Consider the following 3,911-nt stretch of genomic DNA (forward strand, 5'->3'; position numbering starts at 1 on the left):
CGTCCACAAACTTTTGTGTTCCATATATTCTGTCTGAAACACTCTGGTCCATTTGACATGTGCCTACCCTGTGTTGCCCTGACTGCCATACTTTCCAGATCTCATTTCAGTGGTGCATCTGTGGGATGTGCTGCAACAGGAAGACCACCTCAGGTTCCACTACTTTCAGCTAAGAACAGAAAGCTGAGGCTGCAGCAGGCACAGGCTCACCAATCGAGGAACCGCTCACAGATGGTAGGGTCAGAATTTGCCACCAACAGCACAATTCCATGGACTCACCCTGTCTTCTGTGGACAGTCCAGGCTGGTGGAGGTGATGATGTTGTCGGGACGCACTTTGGGCCCCAATCGTCGCTTGAATGCCACAGCCTGTTTGAGTGTTATTGCTGAACATGGTCCTCGCTGCATGACCACAGTTGACCCTTGATCTTCTAACGGCTATTTCCAGCATGACTGTGCACTATGTCACGGAGCAGATGTCATCTCAGGATGCGGTGTAATGGGGATGGGACATTCCGAGCGTGAAGGTGGTCCTGTCGGCAGGAGTTGCATGATGCAGTCATGTCAGCAGGGAGCAGAACCTCACAGGAACGTCTTATGGAACAGCCATGACGACCTCAGGCCGATTGAAGAGGAAAGCGAGGCCCAAGTTCTCCCCTGTCCACTCAAATTTGGGGTTGGGTTCACATCCTTGAACCTGAAGTGGCAAGATGCACAACGCCATGCAAAGCCAAGCCTGAGACCCCAGCAGAGTTCTCTATAAATCCCTCAAGGGCGGGGAACCCTGACCCCGGTGAGGCTCAAGTGGAGCTATAGAAGCCTGTGGACAGAAGATTGGCCTGTGTTCAGGTATTTGCATCCAACTGTTTTATGGGATAAAAGGTTGCCTCCTCCCTCTTATACCTTTATTGCCAGTGAAGTCCATCAGTCTCAGTGGCCCGAAGTCTCGGTAAATAGCTTGCGTCTCGGCTTTGATCTGTTCTCAGTGGGACAGAATCTCATGTCCCGCCTAATCCGCCGTGTCCCAGGCTGCTGAATGGCTTTATCTGCAGGTTTCGGCTCGTGCTGGGAGGATGTACTGCAGCCTCCTGTCCTGCTTCAGCTTGCACAGCACCTGTCCAAGTGCAGCGCACACACACACACTCCCTCTCACTTCAGTTCAGTAAGCTTTACTGCACAGACGGTTTAGTTACAGAGTCAGTAAGGCGTCACTGCAGTACCCGTTATTGTGACTGTGTTTGCGGCTCCCCTCCTCTTGGATTTGTTGTTTGTCTGCTTCTTTTGCTCTTTCTCTTCTAATATTAATAAAATTATTAATAAAAGAACACTCCTATACACTCACCATGGATAAGCAGTTATCGTTCTCAAGTCATGTTGCAGACGTAACTCTTTCATGCAAATTTCTCCTGTACAACATCCGGAGAATTCGACCCTTCCTCTCTAGAGAGGTCACCCAGCTGCTCGTTCAGCCTCTCCTCACTTCAAGACTTGACCACTGCAACTCTCTTCTGGCTGCTCTCCCTTTGCTCACCTTCAGGCCCCTGCAGCTTATCCAGAATGCTGCCCAGGTCATCAGATTCAAACCCCTGACTCTGGTCTACAAAGCCAAGACTGGACCAGCCAGCCCCTCTACCAGTACTTGATGGCGACGGTCAAAAGCCGATCCGCACCAAGAGCCCTTCCAGCTTCCAGTGCGGCTCGGCTCGACCCGCCATCCCTCAAAATCCACGGAAGACGAGCGTCCAGATTTTTTTCTGTCCTGCACTGAAGTGGTGGAACGAACTTCCCCTGGGTGTCCGAACGGCAGAGTCCACACCCAGACTGAAGACCCTCCTCTTCCCAGAGTACTTGGGCGAATAGTAGAGTATTATGGTCTCCTTATTGTTGTGTGTTTAGTAGAGTCTAAGCTTAGTCGCTCTGGATAAGAGTGTCTGCTAAATGCTGTAAATGTAAACGTCACATGTACACCTACTCATTCATGCCATGATCGAATCAGCCAGTCATGTGGACGGCAGTGCAAGTGGACCAGCAGCTTCAGGTAACGTTAACAACAAGAATAATGGTGGTGGAGGGGTTGAAAATTCATTGTTGGTGCCAGAAGTGCTGGTTTGAGGATTTCTAGAATTGCTGATCTCCTGGGATATTAAGCCCCACTGTCTCTAGAGTTGGTGTATTAGAGAAAACGCATGCCGTGAGCATCAGTTCTGCAGGCAGGAGGCACCTTGTTGATGAGAGAGGTCGAGAAAGAATGGCTCAGGCTGACAGAAAGGCTACAGCAGGCTGTTTTGAGAGCAAAAGGAGGTCCTACTCAGTATTGGTAACAGCAGTGTATGGATTTGCAGGTATTTGCATACATATGAAGTCTGTCCCTCAGTTGTCTATCTTTCTCTCTCTCTCTCTCTCTCTCTCTCTCTCTCGTCTGCCTCAGTTTATTCATTCCTCTAATCTTCACGTCGCCTGTATGGTACATATTTGTGTTGAGCATTGCATTGTTTAGAATGTGCAGTCGTGTGTAAATGCAATAACATTGTAGTGTTGACCAATGAGTAATGCTCTCTCACCCTCATTTTCCCTCTCTCTTTATCTATTTCTGCTTCTCAGGCTGGTCCACCATCGCTCTTCCCATGCTTGGGTTTTTGTACTGCTTCGCTCAGGTCGGACTGGATTTGGACCGTAAACTGTCATGAAGAGAACCTACAGCCCCATCATCGCCATCATCATCATCATTATCCCAGCATGCGTTGACACTGCTAGATGAAGCGGAATACAAGGTATCCTCCAGAGCCATTGCAGTGTGTTCGCCATCAGGGAAGCGTAATTTAATTAGCTGGGTTCCAGCCTAGTGGTTCACCGTGCCAAATCATTTGGCATGTCCCCCCAGACACGGCGAAGACACTCGTCCTGGCTCATTTGTGTGGTTTTCGGGATCGAGATCCCTTCATTGCTTTTATACTGTGACAGTAGTAGTAGTAGAAGTAGGTACACTGGAATTCCTCCACTGGTGTGAGTATGTGTAAACAGTGCAGGAATGGGTTTAACGATATGACGTAAAAGACTGGACAATACACATGAAACATAACTACCATTGTCCATTGTGTACATTCGTGTGGTCCAGTGCCAGCCCACATTGGCCCAGACTGCAGGACTGAGGACTTAATGTAAGATGCACAGCTCTAATGCAGCACCTTTGACCCAGCCTGGCTAAAACTCCAAAAACTGGAGCCAAAGTACAGCCGGCCAGCTGCACTGAATGAATTTTGCCCTGGCAGATGATGTACAGATCCATGTACGGAAATTAAGGGGCAGCTAGCCGACGGATCGGTTGTGTCCCAGCCATATACAGCTTTCTAAGAAGCCAGCCACCTGAAAGGCTCCAGCTCCGATACACCAGCTCTCAGGCGCCTGTGCTGGCCAGCATGTGGAGAGGAAGTGCCATCGACTCACCCCTGAAAGAGCAAAGCCAGTTGTGCCCTCTCAGACTCCGGCTGCTGATGGCAAGCAGCATGACCCAAGAGTAGAAGCAGCGCTCCACCAGCTCTCCCTGAGATTAGGACCCCTAATTTCCCAGTTGTTGCCTGTTTGGTGAGGAGATGAGGATGTCTCTTCACGGCCGAAGCTGTTCTGCTGCAGGATGAAAAATAAATTTCTAAAAAAGTTGTGTGTGTGCGAACTGTTGAAGTCACATGATCTTTTCCTTGTAGTAGCAGTGTGAAAGATCTTCTGCTGCGTCTCGATGGGAGAGTAACGGGTAACTGGGTTGGATCTGTATGTGATTTCCAGACGTGTTGATCATTCCACGAGGTGAAACAGTGCCGTTCTATCAGTCACCGCACTGCTAAAACACCACCATTGTGGATTGTGCTCCTCAGTCAGAATGAGGAGTCAGTCGAGGAACCATTAACCATGGAGTTA

At 49.3% G+C, this 3,911-nt stretch overlaps 1 protein-coding gene across 2 annotated transcripts in view; it reads left to right on the top strand.

Annotated features, from left to right (window-relative positions):
- Positions 1-3,647, top strand: part of hhat (hedgehog acyltransferase) — a 53,189-nt gene extending 49,542 nt beyond the window's left edge. For both annotated transcript variants that reach the window (XM_072690000.1, XM_072690001.1), the window contains exon 12: positions 2,601-3,647. In XM_072690000.1, coding sequence (XP_072546101.1) covers positions 2,601-2,686 — 86 coding nt within the window. In that variant the 3' untranslated portion in view covers positions 2,687-3,647. The remainder of the gene's footprint in view (positions 1-2,600) is intronic.
- The last annotated feature ends 264 nt before the right edge of the window (positions 3,648-3,911 follow it).

The sequence above is a fragment of the Salminus brasiliensis genome, chromosome 10 (genome assembly GCF_030463535.1).
Source record: "Salminus brasiliensis chromosome 10, fSalBra1.hap2, whole genome shotgun sequence".
Classification (NCBI taxonomy): Eukaryota; Metazoa; Chordata; class Actinopteri; order Characiformes; family Bryconidae; genus Salminus; species Salminus brasiliensis.